This window comes from Lytechinus pictus, chromosome 10 (genome assembly GCF_037042905.1).
Source record: "Lytechinus pictus isolate F3 Inbred chromosome 10, Lp3.0, whole genome shotgun sequence".
In the NCBI taxonomy this organism is placed as follows: Eukaryota; Metazoa; Echinodermata; class Echinoidea; order Temnopleuroida; family Toxopneustidae; genus Lytechinus; species Lytechinus pictus.
In genome coordinates this window covers 19,933,497-19,954,853 of record NC_087254.1, presented here as the reverse complement: position 1 = coordinate 19,954,853, position 21,357 = coordinate 19,933,497, and the positions used below count along the sequence as shown (strand labels likewise).

At 36.1% G+C, this 21,357-nt stretch overlaps 2 protein-coding genes across 3 annotated transcripts; both read right to left on the bottom strand.

The window, feature by feature from the left end:
- Positions 1 to 5,955: 5,955 nt before the first annotated feature.
- On the bottom strand, positions 5,956 to 11,709 carry LOC129269957 (uncharacterized). 2 transcript variants are annotated; one of them, XM_054907396.2, is made up of 4 exons: positions 11,465 to 11,709; positions 9,787 to 10,094; positions 8,908 to 9,274; positions 5,956 to 7,959 (listed from the first exon to the last, which is right to left on the bottom strand). In XM_054907396.2, the coding sequence occupies exons 2-4, from the start codon at positions 9,941 to 9,943 to the stop codon at positions 7,539 to 7,541; spliced, it is 945 nt and encodes a 314-aa protein (XP_054763371.2). In that variant the 5' UTR covers positions 9,944 to 10,094; positions 11,465 to 11,709; the 3' UTR covers positions 5,956 to 7,538. The 2 variants fall into 2 exon arrangements, with proteins under 2 accessions (XP_054763371.2, XP_063962207.1); XM_064106137.1 differs by having other exon boundaries at positions 9,787 to 9,952.
- A 422-nt stretch (positions 11,710 to 12,131) lies between these two features.
- Positions 12,132 to 19,982, bottom strand: LOC129269956 (uncharacterized). Its single transcript, XM_064105517.1, has 4 exons — positions 18,786 to 19,982; positions 16,456 to 16,734; positions 15,521 to 15,887; positions 12,132 to 14,953 (listed from the first exon to the last, which is right to left on the bottom strand). The coding sequence occupies exons 2-4, from the start codon at positions 16,610 to 16,612 to the stop codon at positions 14,533 to 14,535; spliced, it is 945 nt and encodes a 314-aa protein (XP_063961587.1). The 5' UTR covers positions 16,613 to 16,734; positions 18,786 to 19,982; the 3' UTR covers positions 12,132 to 14,532.
- Between the last annotated feature and the right edge of the window lie 1,375 nt (positions 19,983 to 21,357).

The window sequence follows — 21,357 nt, the reverse complement described above, 5'->3', positions numbered from 1 at the left end:
CCTGCCTGCTTGCTTGCTTGCTTGATTGATTGATTGATTGATTGATTGAGTCAGTCAGTCAGTCACTCAGTCACTCAGTCAATGAAAGAGTCAGTGAATGAGTTGTAACAAGGTACATGGTTACTAAGAAAAAGTAGTATTAATTGATTGATTGATTGATTGATTGATTGATTGATTGATTGATTGATTGATTGATTGATTGATTGTCAGTCAGTCACTCAGTCACTCAGTCAATGAAAGAGTCAGTGAATGAGCGGATGAATGAGTCAGTGAATGAGTGAGGAAGGGAGGGAGTGAGAGAATGCGTGATTGATGGATTTATTCATTTTTTATTTATTTATTTATTTCTGTATCTATTCATATATTTGTTTATTAATTCATTTATTCATTCATTCACTATTTGATTCATTTATTTATTCTTTAAAAAATTGCTTGATTTTCATTTTTTTAAATAAACAAGTAATTCGTAGACAGACAGATATTTAGATGTAGGGAGACAGCATAATCATTTTTTAACTTGTTTTTGAAGCTTGGTGTCGACAACTAATTTTTCATATATCTTCAGGATATTTTTGAACCAGTATTAGTTCGATTCGTCACCGAAGATTGCCACTGCTTGCAACTTATTTTGATTTAGAGTCCCCTTATTGTCAAATATAAAGGATTTTCTTAATCATCTGCAGTGATATGAAATATACATAATGGAAGATCAGCTTAGATGGGGTTTTAAACAAAATATCAAGAGTGGTCATGTGCTTGTGAAATACTGATTGAACTATCATTATTTGTTTTATATCCAGCAAAATGTATCCGAAAATTTCACAGCAGCTACTTAAATCTTTTAAAAAATATCAGTTTCTCCAACATGTCCTATATTTTGAAGAGTGACACACAGTAATTGATGATAGAACAGGTGAAATCAGGCCAAAATTGTAATACTATACGATATGTATTATAAATAACACCAAAATAGCTGTTGATCTAATGGATTCCATTAAAACTTTAATTGTTTTTTTTTTATAGATATAACAGTAATTATTAAAGAATGCGTTTGTTATCATTTATTATTTCTTAAGTTTCTAGCGGTTGGTTTCTCGTACTCAACAATATACGCATTAAAGAGTCGAAATTCTTCATAATTATTATGCTAGTTCTATATACATTATTTACTTATATGTTGTATTTATTTGAAGTACATGAAACCGTTCATATACCTTGACTTCTCCTCCGCCCTTTAAAAATTGTTTTGGCATTCCTTTCATTATTTTTCCATCAACAAAATGGGCAAAATATAGGAAGTCGTTTTCCTACCAACAGAGATGCAATATCGATGTATAGGAATTTTAATTTGGATAATGGATATGAAAATTGAACATTTTCAGACTAATTAGTATTCAACCCATAATCATTACATAGTTAATGACTATCAAATTGCATCCAATTGTGCATGCAGTTATATCAAAGTGCGATCGTCTATATCAAATTAAATTTAGTTTGCAGCCTCAATTTCACCGCATCAAATTTATTAATTGTCTTCCTGGTAGGAGTATATTAATCTATTCTCATCAACATTGTTACACTGCATGGTTACAATAGCTGCAAAATATCGCATTGAACATGCTTATCATTATATAATTTCCTTTTAATTTGCTTCACGGATCATATATTTACTGTAGCTCAGAAGATCCCACCAACCCGGCATCTGTAAAAAATATTTGTAGGAGACTTCTTTCTTTTTTGACAGATTTGAAGAAAAAAAGGTGTTTTTAATGAAAAATATGATAAGCTGTCTCGTGAACTTGTTGTCCTAATAATCATTTCCGAGTGATGATATTATTTCTTGCAAACGAAAAAAAAGAATAACAAAATGGTAGTTTTCTGCAACATAACCCTCCCCCCCCCCCCCCACACACACATACACCTCGATTCATCCATGATTACGAATACACATTGACAAATCATTTTGTATAATCACCAATTAGTTCAAGTAGATCGATTGTAATATCCGTGCTCTTTGGCAGGCCTATACATTTCCATAATTATTGTGCCCCGGTATCTAATTTAATTTTTTTTTTAATAAAAGATAGAATAGAGAGTAAAAATGATTGATTATCATCATCACATCACTGTCACTCTATAGGGCAATTTGAACTTTCATTCTATTGAATACAGACGAGTAGATGTCGTGTTTTAATTCATCAAGCTAATATCCATCATGCCTATTGTGTGTGATTGGTATAAGGTGTAAATACATTTGGCTCACCATTAAAAAATACAGGAAAGGAAGGACGAGAAATGAACTTTCTGCCGCAGTAACCTTTTCCTATTTATCATTATTTTATTGGCAGCCTTTGACAACGAGTTGTGATCAGGGCCCGGAAACAGGTGACTTCTGATTTCCAGTTTGGATGTTATCGGGGTTTTTAGTCGGGTGACATGAAACATAGTTGTGTCCTTCATAAAAAAAGGAATTTGATGTTCTTTATAAATATTTATTGTTATAAAGAGAAAGAGGGGTGGTAAATGGTAAATTGAGTATGCCTTAATCTGTTGCCATTATGAGATATTTCATTGTAAATGTTTGTTAATTATTCGCTCTGGCACGTCTAGAAAATTATCATTGCGAGTGAAACTTTAAGGCGTTACAATGTTTACATTTTTGCAGAGAAAATAAACATCGTAGTGTAACCTGCACATCTAACCCCTTTTTTTCCTTTCGAAAGAGGTGCTCCCCATAGCGTATCCAGCATCTTCTATGACAAAGAAAATAATGTATGGGCCCATGCACAAGCAAAATAGAGTCACTATTGTCCCCATGAAATGCTTTGTATACGTAGGATCTGATGCTGGATACGCGCCTCCCCCCCCCCCCCCTTCCCCGTCATCCCCACCCCGGCCCAGTCTTTCTCTAATGTTTCAAAACACTGAGATACATCAATTTCGTCCTCAACTAAGCATGACGCCCACATAACAAAGTGGAAAAAATAGGACAAAAAAGTGGTTTTCCGACCAATTGTTTAATATTCAGCATGACCATTTCGCAGCCAGACATGACTTTCGGAGTTACATGACTAGAAATGCACTTTACAACAGGTATTAACTGATCAATATGCCATGATAAAATCAATCAAGTATCAAGTCTAGTTCAACCATGCCCCAGTTATTCTCTTGCAGACAATGGTATATGAGCTGTAATATGAAATATAAAAGAGTCATGGGCATGAGACACATAATCAAATTCGGAAGAAAATTTTCAACGATCGATTTTTCACAAAAGCTTGTCTGATAAAGCCATCACTTCATACAATCACTTATTACACACACACACACAGAGACATTCTTTAGGCCCCTAATCTTGATATCACGCTTTTAGTTGCTCAACTATTCAAATTATCCAGGGAGTTGATTTGGTAAAATTCATTGCTAATTTGTCCACTGCCATCTCGTCCACTTACCACATGGTCTACCTTCATTCATTGTCATTAGCCTAATGTTATTCCGTCCATCAATTTTCGTCTAACAACCATTTGGTCCAATAACCATTTGGTCAAATCACCACTTCGTCTCATCACCAGTTCGTCTATGACCATTTCGTCTCATAACCAGTTGGTCTAATATTCGTTTTATTTTCATTTATTTTGCCCAATTAACACTTTGTCTAATTAGACCAAATGGTATATGGACTAATGGCTATTGGACCAACTGGTTATTAGACGAAATAGTGAGTGGAGGAAATGACAATTAGACCATGTGGATATTGGACGAACTGATGGTAGACCAAATGATAGTAGACGAGTTGGCAAATTGACAAATTGGCATTGGACCAAAAAAAAAATAATAATTTGTATAATGTAAGTTTATGAACATTTTGAAGCATGGTAAAGTGAGGCATTTTGTTCTTGTAGTTACATTAATATAGCGCTTTCATGGCAATGCTCTGTGTTTCCAATCGCTTATACATTGTAATTATTATTACCCTGGTCATCGGATCTTGGCTTATCCGCACACGATGTATGCACTTTCTCCGCTCCCTGTGGAGCATTCCAACATGAGTTCCAAGACTCAATTTCTAGGCATACTAACATAGGCTTCTGTATCCTATCGATCGGGTATACACCTGGGTGGAGAGTGGCAAGATGTGGGTTGATATGTTGCTCACGTACATACCCGATTTCATCAACCACCCTACCCCCCCCCCCCCTCCATGTACTTCATTTGGGATGACAATTCAAATATTCACAACAGACCTTTACAATAATACAAAAAAATAATGATGAATATAATTATTTTTTTCATCATTAGACCTATCGTTACATTAATCCTTATGGTAGTGGTAGGTATCGTGGTGTCGATTACTTCATTCGACATCCTTCCCGTGATCAATGTCATGATCATTTTCAGTGTCATGGTCGTCATCATTCAGGTCGAGGTGGTCAAGTATTAGTAATGCTTGTAGTTAACCATGGCTTTATTATCATTACCCATCGCATTGATATCGTTTACATCCAGCGCGGGCGGCGGTCCCAGTTCTTGGGTGATGACGTAGTCCTTTTACAAAATTATTCAAACTTGATGTTATTGTATTGAGAATGATATGTATAGGTATGATAAATAAATATCAATGATAATATTGATTTTTTTTAAAGTGTTCTACCAACAGATTCTTCATCCTGAGTACCACGTGATTTATTGACACTACTTTTGCAGGAATTTGGTAATGATGACCACATATTATCTTATCATAGGTAAATGGCTCAGCCTGTCAGCCGGGGATATAACTTACCCATCAAAGGGGGCGCTCTAATACTGAGCCATACAATCTTCATGAATATGCAACCTATTGATGCCTGGTCCGAAAGGCGAGCATGAAGATGTAAGAACACTCGTAATACTTGTTTTCATGCAAAATAATTGATTGTATGGTATATATCCATCGCCATTACCATGATTCATCATCATCAACAACAACAAAAACATCATCATGTTAGCATCATCATCCACCATCCTCACTGCCATTATTTCATCTTCATTATCATGTTAATTGGGACCCACTGGTAGAACAATTTTCGGCTATTGTTATTATTATTGTTATTATTATTATTATTATTATCATCATCATCATTATTATAATTATTATTATTATTATCATCATCATCATCATCATCATCATCATCATTATTATTATTATTATCCTTATTATTATTATCATCATCATCATCATCATCATTATTATTATTATTATCATTATTATTATTATTATTATCATTATTATTATTACTATTATCATCATCATCATCATCATTATTATTATTATTATCATTATTATTATTATTATTATTATTATTATTATTAATATTATTGTTATTAATACTATTATCATCATCATCATCATCATTATTATTATTATTATCATTATTATTATTATTATTATCATTATTATCATTATTATTATCATCATCATCATCATCATCACCATTATTATTATTATTATCATTATTATTATTATTATTATCATCATCATCATCATCATTATTATTATTATTATCATTATTATTATTATTATTATCATCATCATCATCATTATTATTATTATTATCATTATTATCATTATTATTATTATTATTATCATTATTATCATTATTATTATCATCATCATCATCATCATCATCATTATTATTATTATTATCATTATTATTATCATCATCATCATCATTATTATTATCATTATTATTATTATCATTATTATTATTAATATTATTGTTATTAATAATACTATTATCATCAGCAGCAACACAACCACAACCATCATTATCGTCTAATCACCGTCATTTTACCATCAGCATCAGTATTTTCATCATCAACATCAGCATCATCATCACCACCACTACCACCACGTCCAACACGAAGTCGTGTAATCGCCACTGTCACAAAGACTACCACTGCGACTCGTCATCGTACCAATTAAAACCGATTTGCCATCGTCTCTATATTTCGTATTCTCATTATGAGCAGGAAATTCAACATTTATTAAAATAAGAAATTTAGTCTTACAATAATCATGATATTATGGCAACTTAATTGTATCTACGATGAAAATATATACATAATTAAAACAAGAGGTATATAGTTCAGTTAACAAAAATGCAGCGACATACTATGCTAATGTCCACGGTACACACTACGATTGGTTTGCGACCCTTTTGTTCCAAAATCGGATTGTATACATCTGTACAAGAAGACCACTGGATGAGGTGCCGTAGCCGAGTGGTCTATGGCGCCTGACTATACATGGAATGTCCGGGTTCGATAACCAGCCGCGGCACTTATGTCCGTGAGCGAGGTATTTAATCGAGAATGTTCTTTTATCCTGCATTCAAATAAATGGAAATGCTATATGCATTCCTGGTAACTAGGTGTGCACTTGTTTTTTTTAACTGTATGCAATGGCCGGAGAAAAACTCATGAATAACATTATAGAGGAGAAAGGAAAGAGGAATACGTATCGTCCATATTCATATCAATATAAAATTGGCAGACATTTAATTGAGTTCCTTCAATTTTTAGTGAATTCAAACGAGAGTCCGCCATACAATAATAATAATTGCTCGAGAACATCGCCGTGATCATCAATGGCTAAAGAAGACGGTACATGATAATAATATTGCAAATCTTTAAAATGCCATAACTTCGCTATTTGTCATCCGGTTTTGATGAAATTTTTATCATTTTGCTCTATTTGTTTAGATATAAATATGTTCAGCCCGGAGCATCCCTTTAAGTCGTTATGTTGCATTCTGGGGGGGAAAATGCACAGATAACTATATACAAAATGAGGACTTCTATCGAGTTACACAATAAAACAAATAGCACGTTGTTTAAGCCTGTCACTCTAACAAATTGTTTAAATTTTTTGTGTAATTGTTTAAACTTTTTAAACAAAAAAGTTTAAACAGTTGCTTAAAAAGTTAAAACAACATTTGTTAGAGTGACGGGCTAAAACAACTTGCTTAGAATTTAAACGGCGTTTTTACAGTGTAGGGTTAGTTAGCTACATCAGCTAAATCATGTAAATGGAGAATAATCAATCTGTCGTTTTCGTTATTTTTTCATTTGGAACAGGAAGAGAAATGTAAAACAAAGAATATTGACATTTATTTCATGAAAGAAAGATGGTCTTTGGTCGTTGACTCATGTTGAAATAATGAATACAATAATCATGAAATAAATACTCGATGTTGTAATAGTCTTCATTACACTACTATACAATATGCTACGTATATTTGATAAAATCTACCTATCATCTTGACGTGGATGTTACAGATATTAAAGTCAATGTCACGCAAATATAACATGTCTAAAGAATACATTAATTTTGTATGCAAAGTGGCGTGTGGATATTACGTCAGTATTTGAGTTCTTTGAGAGAATGAAATTTGTGCCGGCCCGCGAGTAATAGCGACCATTGCCACAAACAGTTCTTAGCATTATAATCACGTCTTAATTAATCAAAAACTTATTGCATCTTCAGGTTAATTTTTTTAGACGATGTGCCGTTTGCTCTCTTGTACAGAGCGAACGATAAGTAAAACAATCTTTAGAATGAACGCAAGAACACCTACAGACAACAAAATGGCGGCAAGAATAAAATTTGCATCGACGCTGAAATCGACTTCGTCCTGACGCTTGTCGATGACGCCCGATACTGCCCAGATTACCACGGGGAAGGAGAGGAGGTTGAATCGAAGATAGCGATCCCATAAGAAAAGATCGAGGAATGCGTACAAGCTGACGCTGATGAGGAGGAGGACGAGTGCGATGGTGGAGCCGACGTTGATACTCGTGCCAAAATCGTAGATGAAGACCATAGCGATGTTGATGTGCGTGGCGAGCGAGGTCCAGGTCCCAAAGATAGCTAGTCCGTTGAGGACTAAAATACGGTATATCCAAAGATCAAGTCGACTGTGTGAAAAGAGAAACAATGAAAGAAAACTAAGTTAAACGTTTGTATATAGACCGCCTCACGATAGCAAAATCCCAATATCACTGAAAATATCTCAATATAGGTGATGGCGCTGTTTCAAAGAGATCTGGAAAAAAAAATGGATGCCAAGTCATTGTGGTGACTTCAGCAAAGCCTAATAATATTCGATTAAAGGTCAAGTCCACCCCAGAAAATTGTTGATTGGAAATGAGAGAGAAATATCAAACTAGCATAAGGCTGAAAATTTCATCAAAATTGGATGTGAACTAAGAAAGTTATGACTTTTTAAAAGTTCGCTTATTTTTCACAAACAGTTATATGCACAATTCAGTGATATACAAATGAGAGTTGATGATGTCCCTCACTCACTATTTTTTTTTTAATTGTACAATATATATATATTTAAAGATTTAACAACAAGGACCTACTTGACTTAATCATAAACTGTTAAAATAATGGTCATTCCACATGTTCAGGAAGGAATAAGATTTGTTTCTCATTACAATAAGGAGAAAATTTGAATTTTTCATATTTCATAATAATAAAATACAAAAGAATAGTGAGTGGGTGACGTCATCAGTCTGATCATTTGCATACCGACCAGGATGTACATAACTGTTTTACGAAATTAAGCAAAACTTTATAATGTCATAGCTTTCTTAATTTACATCCGATTTTGATGAAATTTTCAGTGTTATGCTTGTTTGATTTTCTCCTTTTATTCAAATCAACGTTTTATCGGGGTGGACTTGTCGTTTAATCATAAGGACAGTGTATACACCACTTTCAACACCTTTTTTCCCATATATCAATAACGTATGCATAAGAAAACATTAATTACTTGATTGTTAAAATAATCGGACTCCTTGAAAAAAGTAATAATCGTCATAATTATTGATGACCTATAGAGTGACAAATCTAATCACCTTGAAAAGTTATCTTTGTAGCGGACGAGTCCACGAGTAAGGATAGCAATGCAAGTCCCGACAGATACCGGAATAATTGCGATCACTATTGCCGATCCCCAGATGATGGAATAAGCCCAAATGAAATACCAGGCAATGATGGCGACCAGGCTTGCCAGGTACGCGACAACGAAGTGCATGTTGATGATCGGTGGGTTGAGGTAGACGGGACCGTGTTCGTTTCGTCGGCAGAGGTTGACGAGAGCGTAGATGAGCCATAGTATCTGCCATATGAATATGATGATCCAGATAAGGAACGCCCATACAGGTGGGGTGACCTCGGTCGGATGTGCATCGGAGACGTTCTTTTGCGACGTCGGCAACCAACCTGTATATGAAAGGAGAAGGTGGCGTGAGATCATGATAGAGTGTTGTGGTCTGCCGATTCAGATTTTCGCCTTTGAATCGGAAGGTTGTGAGTTCGAATCAGCTAACAAGCTGAGTAATCGGGTAGTTTGTTATACAGGAACCGTTAGTCCGAATCCCAGCCATAGCGTAAATTCATTCAAGAAATGCAGAATAGAGGCTGACTTACAACGTACACTCTTAAAATGTTGGGCAACATACTTTCCACACAACAATTTGTTAAAAATGTATGCAACTCTGGGTAGTTTTCAACCAATACTGTGTGGTTTTCACCCAAAGCACATGCACATTATTGGTTTAAAACTACCCAGAATTTGATAAAGTTTTAAACATAGTGATGTGGACAGTATGTTGCCCAACATGAGTGTAATAAATCATTTGGAAAGTGATTTCTGTAACTCGTCTTCCCAGTGAAAATAATTAATTAATAGTTAATGGTTAATTATCAACTCAAATCCACCAGCTTGTACTTACCCCATTGCTCGGAGATTGGAATAACAAGAGATACGCAGTAGATGATGACCATGAGCACAGTCAGAACGACGAGGGGAATATCATGATCTTCTTTTCCTTTGTAGATCACTGGTGAAGCGCCCTCTATCTTCGTTTCTTTCTCATTAGTGGAAGGCATCTTCGCGAACTGGATGACAAAGGTGGGAGTAGCTTGTTGATGATGAGGGCAATGTCGAAAGCTAAATCGAAAGTATTTTATGGTGTCAGTCCTTGAAATAGGGAGTGACCCGGGAAGTCTTCAAATTTGCCCCCTCGCGTTGATACTTTCACTGAATTCAGAATTTAGAGATAAGAAATGAAATATGATTAGATCACAATCTATTTAAGCCTAATTGCTGATGATAATGATCTCCTGTATACTCCACACTGTATTCATGATTATTTATTTCATAAAAACGTGCAAAAATGACAAGATTGCTTTTGTTTAACAATTATTTTAGATGTCTTTATCTGCGTACAGTGGTGTAATGAGGAAACATTTTTTAGGGGGCCAAATATGGCGTATCGGGCAAAATTTATAAAAAGTTGAGAGCGAGCAAAAGATTATGACAAAAAATCCATTTTGTAATAGATTTTGACATAAGATCTTTTTCACTCTTTTCTCCTTCCTTTCCTCTTTTATTTCTTCTTCATGATTTTTTTGGGGGGGCAAGCGCCCCCAAGCCCCAATCCGTACGCCACTGTTTGCGTATCTACTTAGTAAAATTATGTAATATGAATATACACTGTGAAATTTTGGTTTATGTATTTGTTGGGATGCACAATAATCAGTCAAACAAACAAGTAACGGAATATCATATGCAGTTTGGCAACACTCAATTTGCGCTTAGATGATCAATCCACATTTTTGTAGCTATGGCATGAAAACATATTTGAAAATTGCGACATTGACCGCATTTTACCGTAATTACCTTGTACAGGGGCAGTGCCAAGGTATTTAATATGGGCAAGACTTCAATTTGGGGATGTTCAGACGAAATCGGAATTAAGGTGACGTCATTATGTTTAATCAATAGCAAGGGTATATACAGTAGTGACGTATCCCTGGCCTCTCCGTTTTATATATATATGTATTGGGTGTCCCACTCATCAAGCTTTTGCTTTTAAGGGCACCCTAATCATTTAAACTATACTGTACATTCATGTATGATTTTGTATTTATTTTGGTTTGTATATTGATTTTTTAAATGATTGAATAAATGAATTGAATTGATACTCTTCTTTTCTTTCCCTTTTAAACTGTAAAGCATTTTTTACACATAATAACTTATATCGTACGGTGCCTAGTCGGGCCTGTTTTCCTAGTGTAAAGGGGGTTTTATGGCAATACATTCTGAAAAAAATCTATCTATTTCATTCTGAATCTTTCATGAAAGTACAATGTAAACCTTTCCCACGTTTCTCCATACATAACTTGTTACAATTTTCATACAAAAGGCACGCAATGGGAGCCTGACACGAAACGAGCCCGAACTTGACCTGATTTTCTGACCACGAGAGCAATGTTAGTAGTTGGTATCACCACATTAAAGTATGAACTCACTTAATTAGCTTTAAAATGCATCATATTTTGCGAGACTTGATGGTAGCAGTCGTCATGATCTTTAAAATATGTAATGACTTGTAAATATAGACTTACCCCCAAATGTAGGATTACTGCGAGCGTTCAGAATTAGACAAAGTATCTTGAGAGAGAGCGATCTGGGGCATCAAACACTAGAAATATCCCGTTTGATCAAATGTGTGATATCTCTTTGAAACTCTTCTTTCAGCCGGCCAGGAAATTGGCCAATCAACTTGTTACAAGCTCGAAATCTGCATTGATGTACGACGAACACAACTGTTCTTGAAACTGCTTTTATAAACTCGATTAGTATTGCGTTTGGAGCGTTTTAGAAATTTTGTTGACTCTCCGTGAAAAGTTATAAAATTCATATTAAGTTCAGGGTTAAAGTCCAACGCTTACATAAAAATTGGGTTTCATAACAGAAAAAATGATGTCATTGTGGTGAATGCTTGCTTGAGTGCATGTGCGAAATCATAACAATAGCAAAATAATTGTTATGAAAGCTTTCTTTCGTATGAAAATACCTCTCTCCATATCTCCCCCCCCCCCCTCTCTCTCTCTCTCTCTCTCTCTCTCTCTCTCTCTCTCTTTTTCTTTCTCAACCCCCTCCCATCTCCTAGCTCTTTTCCTCTCTTACCTCCCCATTCTCTCTTCTTCTCTATCTCCTCCAATCTTCGCCATCTCATATCTCTTTCTCTGTGTCTCTGTATATTATCTCTGACACTGACACTCTCTAGTGGGGCGTTGCAAGAAACTTATATTCAATTCGATATCAAGCATAATTAAAAATAATAATAATGATAACAATAATCATTGTCATGACTGTAGACATGGGCCCCGTCTTACAAAGAGTGACGATTGATCCAATCAATCGTAACTCTATGGAAATCCATTAGTGTCATATTTTTTTTCTACATGAAATTTGAAAAAGTCCTTTGTAAACAAAGGAGAACACACCAAATTGACAAGAAATTTTACTAATTTGTGGATATACATTCATATCTAGAAATTTTAAAAAACAAGTATGCATTTTATATGTTGACTTTGCTGGCTTTCCATAGTTGCGATTGATTGGATCAATCGCAACTCTTTGTAAGACGGGGCCCTGGACGGGGCCCTGGGACCCGTCTTACCAAGAGTTACGATTGATCCGATCATCTTAAACAATATGGAAATCCAACAATGTCATGTTTGTTTTTTCCAGGAAATTTGCATGATAACTATTGTAAAAAAAGAGAAGCACACTGAATTTTCAAAAAAAAAAGTAATGAATTCATGATTATACATCATATCTAAAAAAATATATAATGTGAACAAACTTGCATTTTAGATGTTGACGTTGCTGGCTTTCCATAGTTGTGGTTGATTGGATCAATCGTAACTCTTTGTAAGGCGGGGCCCACTGACTTCATCCATCCATCCCTCCCATCCATTTATTTACTTCGTGTGGCAATTCTAAAATTTACAATGGACTTCATAAAATAAAATGTCAATGAATATATTTTTTTTAATAGACCCTGTTCCTAAATGTAAAAACGTCACAATCAGCAAATTCATCACCATCGCCATCGTCATAATAATCGTTCATAAACATCCGTCCCCACCACCATCATCACTTCAATACATGTATATTACCATCGTCATCATATAAAAATAGCCTCGCCATCAACTACCACTAATAACCTGGCTGTAACGCTTACCATCAACCCCCCCCCCCACCACCACAACCATCACAACCACCACTACAGTTGTCTAGCCGTCACCATCAAAAAAACTACCACACATATCCACATCATACCCACTATCGCTATCATAGGTATCGTTAGAACCAACATAGGTGTCAACGTCATTTCTTATTCTTAGCATGAGCTTCAGCATTTATTGAAATATAAAAATACAAATGTACAATAATCATGATAATAATGATCATGGGGGTATCATCAATTACAATATTATTGTGACAATCTCATAATGTCAACGAAAAATATATATACATAATTTTAACCTATGGTATACTGTTCAGTTCATAGCAACTGTGAAGAAATAATAGCAATTCGAAGAAAACAAATGCCTGAGTAATTAGCAGCAAGGGGAAAATTATAACTTATATCTTATTCATATACATGTTAATATGAAAATTGGGGCACAACATTTAATATGCTAATATTAAAAACGATTACTAATTAATTAAAATAGTTTGTCAAAAGAGCCCGTCATAATAATATCTACGCAGGTGCATTGCTATGATCATCAGTGTCTAAAGATGGCAGCATTGCCTAACTGAAAGAAGTTATGATCAAGTATGACTGTGCAGTTACAAGCATGAACATGATTAATGATCGATCAACTCACGGTTCGGTTGATTACTTGAGCGAGTTATCAGTGGTAATAAATACACAGACCATACAATACGATCATTGTATTAAATACAAAATAAAAATGTAAAATCAAGTCCATCTACTAAATAATAATAAACATAAATTTATATAGCGCAGCTTTCATTATATTCAGCTGCGCTTGTTCGGAGCTCTCCTTACTTAATTCTATGTATACACAGCAATTTTCTTCATTATAGAGATATGTTTTCAATTTTTATTTTGAAGAAAGTACGTGATGGAGAGCTTTTTAAATCAACTGACAGGTTATTCCATAGTTTGGGGCAGCAAGTAGTGTAAATGCGCAATCGTGTGACTAGGGGATCTAGAACGATAATTAATCTGTGGAACATTCTGGATAATAAACAATCTGTCGTTCTCTTAAAAATGTTATTTGAAAAAGAGGACATTCATTGCAAAAAGATACTCTTTGGTCATTATTCATGTTGAAATATACAATACATGTAAAATTAATACTTGATGGTGTAACAGCTAGTCTTCATTACACTACTATACAATATACTACGAATACTTAATAAAAATCTACTGTAGGTTCTAGCTTCTTGACATGGATGTTACATATAATCCAGTATCAACAATCGAATATATATCAGATTCGTATACAAAATAGAGTATGGATATTACGTCAGTATTCGAGTTCCTAGAGAATTGCGACCGCGAGTAATAGCGACCGTGGCTACACAGTCCTTGGAATTTATCTATTCGTAATTAATCAAAAACTTATTGCGTCTTCAAGTTAATTTTTTAGACGACGTGCCGTTGGCTCTCACGTACAGAGCGAACGAGAAGTAAAACAATCTTTAGAATGAACGCAAGAACACCTACAGACAACAAAACGGCGGCAAGAATAAAATTTGCATCAACGCTGAAATCGACTTCGTCCTGTCGCTTGTCGATGACGGCCGACACTGCCCAGATGACCACGGGGAAGGAGAGGACGTTGAATCGGAGATAGCGATCCCATAAGAAGAGATCGAGGAATGCGTACACGCTGACGAGGATGAGGAGGAGGACGAGTGCGATGGTGGAGCCGACGTTGACACTCGTGCCGAAATCGTAGATGAAGACCATAGCGATGTTGATGTGCGTGGCGAGCGAGGTCCAGGTCCCAAAGATAGCTAGTCCGTTGAGGACTAGAATACGGTATATCCAAAGATCAAATCGACTGTGTGAAAAGACAAACAATAGAGGAAACCAAAATTGTATGCCATAAATATTACTAAAAAAACATTTTAATGGATGATGGCGCCCTTTTAAAGAAATATGAGTGGATGGCGGGTGATTACCGGTAGGAATACCATTAATCAAATTATTACTAGGACAATCTGTATGAGCTATTAACCTGCCAGAATTAACTGGTAGGCATAATCACATGCGTACAGGTGCATTCGGGGATCGACCCCCCACTCACACACATATTGTCATTTTGTCATTAGAAATTTAAGATCGTCCAAGTTTCTTGGATCTTCCTTGAATGGAAAGTCTTATTTTACATTCCAAACGCCAAATCCGTGTCATGATATTTTTAAGGTCGGTATTCTGGCTCGCTCGTTTCGCTTTCTCGAAATTTTACAACAACATTCCATAACCCATTCCTCTCAATTCGTTTGCCTGAATACTTTGAGGACTTGAATGTTATTTCCTGCTTTGAAGCTTTAAACCTCTATTTCCTTACGAATGATCCACTACTCTGACAAATATCGTCATAGTTTTTAATAAATGAAGTAATCACCTTGAAAAGTTAGCTTCGTAGCAGACGAGTCCACGAGTAAGGATAGCAATGCAAGTCCAGACGGACACCGGAATGACAGCGATCACTATCAACGATCCCCAGATGATAAGATGTGTCCAGACAAAATACCAGGCGATGATTGCCACCAGGCTTGCCAGGTACGCGACAACGAAGTGGATGTTGATGATCGGTGGGTTGAGGTAGACGGGACCGTGTTCGTTCCGACGGCAGAGGTTGACGAGAGCGTAGATGAGCCATATCATCTGCCACATGAATATGATGATCCAGATAAGGAACGCCCAACCAGCTGGGGTGACTTCGGTCGGGCGTACGTCAGAGGCATTCCCTACAGATGTTGGTAACCAACCTACAAAGGAAAGGAGCAGGGTTTGTTGGTAATAACATAGCAATGATTACACTATTTATTAAAATACTATACTGTATCTGTAAACGTTTCCATGGCGAAGAAGAAGAGTGAAGTGGTTTCAGGTACGGTATTGTTGGTCCTTATTGTGTTTACTTACACCTAACGCTACGTAATCATGGCCATAAGCATGATAGCTACTTCATAACCCAATAAACATAAACAATAAATTATTTTGATAGGTTACGTTGGTAAAGGAGTTTAAGTTAAGGCTCCAAGGCCGAATTCAAAATTTTTGGCGGATGCAATTTTCGCTACAAAGTAGAAGAAAAGGTGGATCTTGAAATTTTCTACAGGCAAATGCCCTCCCTCTACCTGTGTAGGACGGAAATATTATACTTCTAAGTTATACAAAATTCGACTTGACAAACGAAAAGAGAGGTCTTGTAAATTCATTCAAAAAGGCAAAGTGGGGGGAGAATTTCAATATGGCGCGATGAATTATTTGAAAAGTTATTTTTGTAAGTCTTCCCAGTGAGAGAGAGTTTAAAACTTCGTTAGCTTTACCTACCCCATCGCTCGGAGTTTGGAATAACAAGAGATACGCAGTAGATGATGACCATGAGCACAGTCAGAACGACGAGGGGAATATTGTGATCTTCTTTTCCTTTGTAGCTCACTGGTGAAGCGCCCTCTATCTTCCTCTCTTTCTCCTTAGATGAAGGCATCTTGAGAAGAACACAAGATGATCGTTGCTTACGATGTTAACGGTGACGTCGGCGGCTGATGACAATCCTTGAGATAGTGATTGATTCGGGAAGTCTTCGAATTTACCCTGGTGTTATTCTTGCTGCATTGATCATTAATTTTTAGATAAACAATAGTGAAACATGGTAATTATTGAATATTGGAGGTCACAATCCACCATGTACTAAAAATATTATTATTAAAAATGACATCAATTCTGTTTTGTCTTAAAATATTTAAGATGCCTTCATCTATTATTTCTGTTTATGATAATATAATATGCATTGCAATTTTTTATTTGTTGAAACGCAAATAATAATATTATTAGTCAATCCAAAAAAAAGCGAACAAGCTGACAATAATCATATAAGTGCTTCTGAGATATCTCATTTTGCTCTTACTTAATAAGAAGATGATTGGTCCATATCTTTTGTAGCTGGGAAATGAAAACATATACTTTACGATTACAACATTTACCGCTATTTAAATATTAAGACGACATAACAGTGACATCATTATTTTAACTGAATAACAAAGAGTAATATAAGACAGGCCCATCTTTTGATAGTCTTCTTTCCCGGGGGGCCAGTCAAATATATTTCTGTACACACGCGTGACAAAAAAAAACGCGTTTAAAGGAGTGTTTTTCAGTTTTGGACGCGGTCCGCGCGTGGACTCGTTAAAGTGATTGGTTAACATTGTTTTGACTTTTAAAAAATCTGAGCTAGAAGGTCACACTTGTCACCTGTGTCTGTGATATGTTACAAAAATGAAGCCCAGAAAAAAATTGCGTTAGAAAATAATTATTTAGTGCTTCAAAAATTGAAATATAAAGTGACCGAAAACACCATCTTAATTTCATCCCATACACTTATGTGTACCATTTAGGCGTCTATTAGACACCCATTTACAAAATCGGGGTTTGCCTTGTAGTTTTAGCTTTTCATTCTCAATAATGGTTGTTTTCAGGGTTTACTAGTTATAATACATGCACTTGTACACATGTTTCATCTTGGTTTGAGAATTTTTTAAATCGGCTGCTCACAAAGTTAAACAATACCTTTAAGGGTATCAAAAACACCGATTTTCAAGAAAAAGGGTGGTTTTGAAAGACTGGTCAATTGTCAATCGCGGGGTCAAACGTATTTAGGGTATGTTTTTTCCCCAAAGCTTTTTTTTTTTAAGACTAGCCAAACGTGTTTAGGGTATGTTTTTCCCCAAGCTTTTTCATATTTTGGCGACAACTTGTTTAGGGGCCAAAATGTTCTTTAAAAAGCCCGCGAAAAACTTGTTTAGGGGGTACTTTTGCACACAGAAAAAACTCGTTTAGGGGGTGTTTGGATACTTGGTCACGCGTGTGTACAGCAATATATTTGACTGCCCCCCCCCCCGGGTCTTCTTTATTATTCCACTCTCCCCTTCATTGCAGCGTCGCCCTGTCTATTAGTCCATGCTATTAACGAACACGTTATGTATCCTACTGGCCCCTTCTCAAATATGGTATATTGTGCGGCAGGGTGTTTTGTACATGCAGAAATGATTTCTGAAAAATAAATATGAAAGTCAAAAGGGGCCTAAGCTTTCGATCCTAGCAGAATCTTCGTCGGAGGCAAAATGACAAACATATAAAGTGGAACAACCATGATAAAAAATAAATATATCTGTATAGGTATACCGTTGGTTGTAGCTGGAATAAAACTTGTCCCACGTTCCCCCATACAGCTTTCATAAGAAAAGTCATGCAATATGAGCCTGGAAGGAAATGACCCCGAACTTGACCCAATATCAAGGGTAGCTAGCTTTCCTGACGTTGGTCTGTGCATGAACTCACTGAACATGATTCAAATGCATGATGATGCAAATTACCACCAATGAGCAAAAAAATATATATGGATTTTACAGGATTCAGGGGAATTATTATAATGAGAACTGGATATTCACTTGAAGGCGATTGGATTCAAGTCATTCATTACAAAATTCTAGGCAATATGCGTTATAATATTCGCACAATAACGGTGCACAATATTAACCTGACATGGATTTAAGATGCCTCCTATTCTGCAACATTGGACGGTTGCAGATATAGGCCGATAGACATAATATATTCTAGTCGTCATGATCATCAAAAAGATAATGTATGTAAATATGACTTACCCCAATTTCAATTAGGATTCCGGGATCATCAAAAACTAGATCAACAAGTCTTGAGTGAGAGAAAACAAGATCGACATCGAACCGTGTATAGAGGGATAGGAGATAACTGTTGACTGACACTATATAATTATCCTCTTCCTTATAGGCATGTTAAGCACAGGAACTCTGCCAAAAACTTGCAACAAGCTCGAAATCTGTCTTACAACTCAAGAGTCCTATGGTGTGATGATGTTTCTATTTCGTTTGAAGCTTTGTGGAAATCTTGCGAACTATATACATGCTATAAGTAAGTATTGTTTGTTTGACAAGGCACGGGGGTCTTTTGTGATGTCACTAGCTGTTTCATTGTTCGCGAGCTCACTTTCGCTCGCAGATTAAGACCGATGGTGGGAACTGTTGAATAACTTTGTGCAATGCAATGGTCTCCTCACATGTATCTGTGCACACGGTTCTGAACGCATCGTTGCATCTTAGAAGTTGTTCTTAAAGTAAACATTAGAATATATACATTTTTCAGATATTACACTCTTTACAAAAACGAGAGGAAAAGGTTGAAGTTAGAAATGAAAAGAAAAGAACAATTACCAACAACAAAATGAACATATCAACAAAAAGAAAATAAATAAGGAGGGGGGCCGCGGAAGATGAGAATTATATAATTGGCAAAAAGGAAAAGTTTCAATTCCGTCCATTTTATAGGGAGAATATAAGAAAATGATATGGATATGAAAGAAATTAAAATAAGGGGAAGTGCATATCATATTATCATCTACGATCTATTTGTTTTGTAATTGTTTTGTTTTCTATTATAACTGGTATGGCTGTTGTCATTAAAATATTTGATGTGTGTTTTCACAATCGGATGTCGGGTTAATTTATTGCTAAAAACCTTTGCCAAAATACAAGGCTATTCCTTGGAAAGTCCAACCTCATGCCAAGTTCGTGGCCATAGTCCAACTCTTACATAAAAATCGAGGTTTCATAACATTCGAAATGACGTCATAATGTTTGAGTAAATGTGCGAAATCATAATTATGGCAGCCTCCTGTCGTATGAAAATCTCTCTCTCTTCCCGTCTGTTTCTCCCTCCCTTCCTCATTATCATCCGAACCCCCTACCTTATACCTCCAACTTTTCTTCCCAATTTTCTCTTCTTCGCTATCTCCTCCACCCCCCCCCCCCTGACTCCCCCCCCCCCCCCTCTTCCCCTATCTTCTCCGTCCGTCCAGCCCTCTCCCTCATTCTATCATTTTTTTCCTTCTGTCTCGACTCCCCTTACCTCCAACTTTCTCCCCAATTTTCTCTTTATTATCTACCCCCCCCCCTCTCTCTCTCTCTCTCTCTCAATCACACACAAGTCTCTTCCTCAACATTCTCTTCCTCTATCTCTCCCTTCCATCTCCTACCACCTCTCCTCCCGTCACCTAGCACTTCTCTCTGATTCACTCTATCCCCCCCCCTTACAACCGCGTAGCCAACACTTACAGAGCGCGCGAAGCGCGGTCCCTAGGGGGTGGGTGCAGGGAGGGGGAGTTTCCCCCTCCCGTGCGAAGCGCGAAGCTTTCGATGTTTCATAAATTAAAATGAAAAGGAGCCGTCTCTCTTGTCTCTAGTACCTATATCAGCTTCAATTCAGTTGACTTTATTTTGATTTTGAACCTTTTTTTCAAAAGTGATTGTGAACGCACAAAAAAAGGAATACAATGGAGGAAATTAAAATATTAATAACCCCGCGCAAAGCGCGGAAGCGAAGGCGTTTTATCAATTTGTTTGCAAAGAAAAGGGTCCCGAGTAAAGGGTATTCTCTAAGATATATTGAATACTTCCCTTGGAAAGATCAGATTTGATCACAATTTAGCGACAGTGCATATCTTTAACTCGCAAAACAGAGGAGAAGTGTATATGCCGGGAGGAAGATGGAAGATATTCCTCCCCGCGCAGAGCAATGAAACTCTGAAATTTCAAAGGGCAGACGTTTCATGAAATGCAGATATACCCCATCGGCTCTAATTCAATTTGATTTTCTAAGATTATTGAACTTCATTACAAGGAAAATAGTGGGCAAAAAGTTGAAACTTCTGTGATTTATTGAAATTATATAAAAAATGATGATGTATAATTTCTTTGACTTATCCTGAAGCGCTTCATATTGAATGATAAAGAAACTTAAGTGTCATTCAAAATTTCAAACTGAGGGCACAAGAAAGGACATGAGATGAATGCTCAGGGAAATGACATGAAGTTTAATAGAATTTTATTTTAAAAATATTGTACTTTTTTATTTAATACGACACGAATTTTATACCTTCCTCTTTTTAAATTAGGAACCTGTTTGCCCCAAATTATGGTTGTTTAGTAATGAACTGAAAAGCGGGAGAAGTTGCCTCTATGGAGGTGACGGCAGAAATTGATATAAAGATTTTACCCGCCCGGAGCCGACCCGACCAGAAGTTGCGCGATCAATAAAAAAAAAAAAGAATTTAAAAAAAGATAACTTCATATACTTCGGCTTAACCTTATTCTAATTCCATGCCCTAATGTATACATTTGAACTTTAACTGGCAAGAAACAC